A 606-nucleotide genomic window follows, 5' to 3' on the forward strand; every position below is an offset into this window, starting at 1 on the left:
GAAAATAGCAAAGATAATAGCGCGCTACGGACATTCGTAGACGTGTAATTTATTGGGTTATCGGATGGATCGCGTGGACACGCTCGCACGTCGCGTCGTTTCGCGTCCTTCCTTCTCTCGTTCCCCGTTCCACGCGATGCTCCTCGATGTCCGCTCCCCGAACCCTGTGCCATCGTTTCACACTACTCTCCGGCCCGATACGACGACGACCAACAACTAACCCTGGCTAAAATTGGCCAGCCTCGGAGCCGAACCTGCTGAAGGTGCGACTAAAGCAACGCGTGGAGAGGAACATGGCCGCGTCGAGAAATTCACCCCTGATGGCACGCCGGAAGGATCGCCTGCTGTCGCACCTCAAGCGGAAATCACTGCTAGCAAGTACGTCCTTCGATCGAGCTTAATCGAAATTCGTTCGATTAATCGTCGAGTTATCGACTCTTCCTTGCGTGAGCATTAGCAAACAATTCGTTGCACCCGTGTTTTCGATTAATCGATCGTTGATTTTTGCCTTTTTGCCAGTGTCCAGTAACAGCATGTCGACAACAAACGTTTACCGATTAACATTACGTTTCCGAGACCGAGTAGTCTCCTCTCGTTTCGCCTCGG

The 606-nt window shown here is 52.0% G+C and overlaps 1 protein-coding gene across 1 annotated transcript in view; it reads left to right on the forward strand.

The window, feature by feature from the left end:
• The window catches only part of LOC100740538 (histone deacetylase 4), a 27625-nt gene that overhangs the window by 22860 nt on the left and 4159 nt on the right, over positions 1-606 (forward strand). Inside the window, 1 exon segment of the mRNA XM_024367774.2 lies at positions 117-378. Coding sequence (XP_024223542.1) covers positions 117-378 — 262 coding nt within the window.

The sequence above is a fragment of the Bombus impatiens genome, unplaced genomic scaffold (genome assembly GCF_000188095.3).
Source record: "Bombus impatiens unplaced genomic scaffold, BIMP_2.2 scf_0361, whole genome shotgun sequence".
In the NCBI taxonomy this organism is placed as follows: Eukaryota; Metazoa; Arthropoda; class Insecta; order Hymenoptera; family Apidae; genus Bombus; species Bombus impatiens.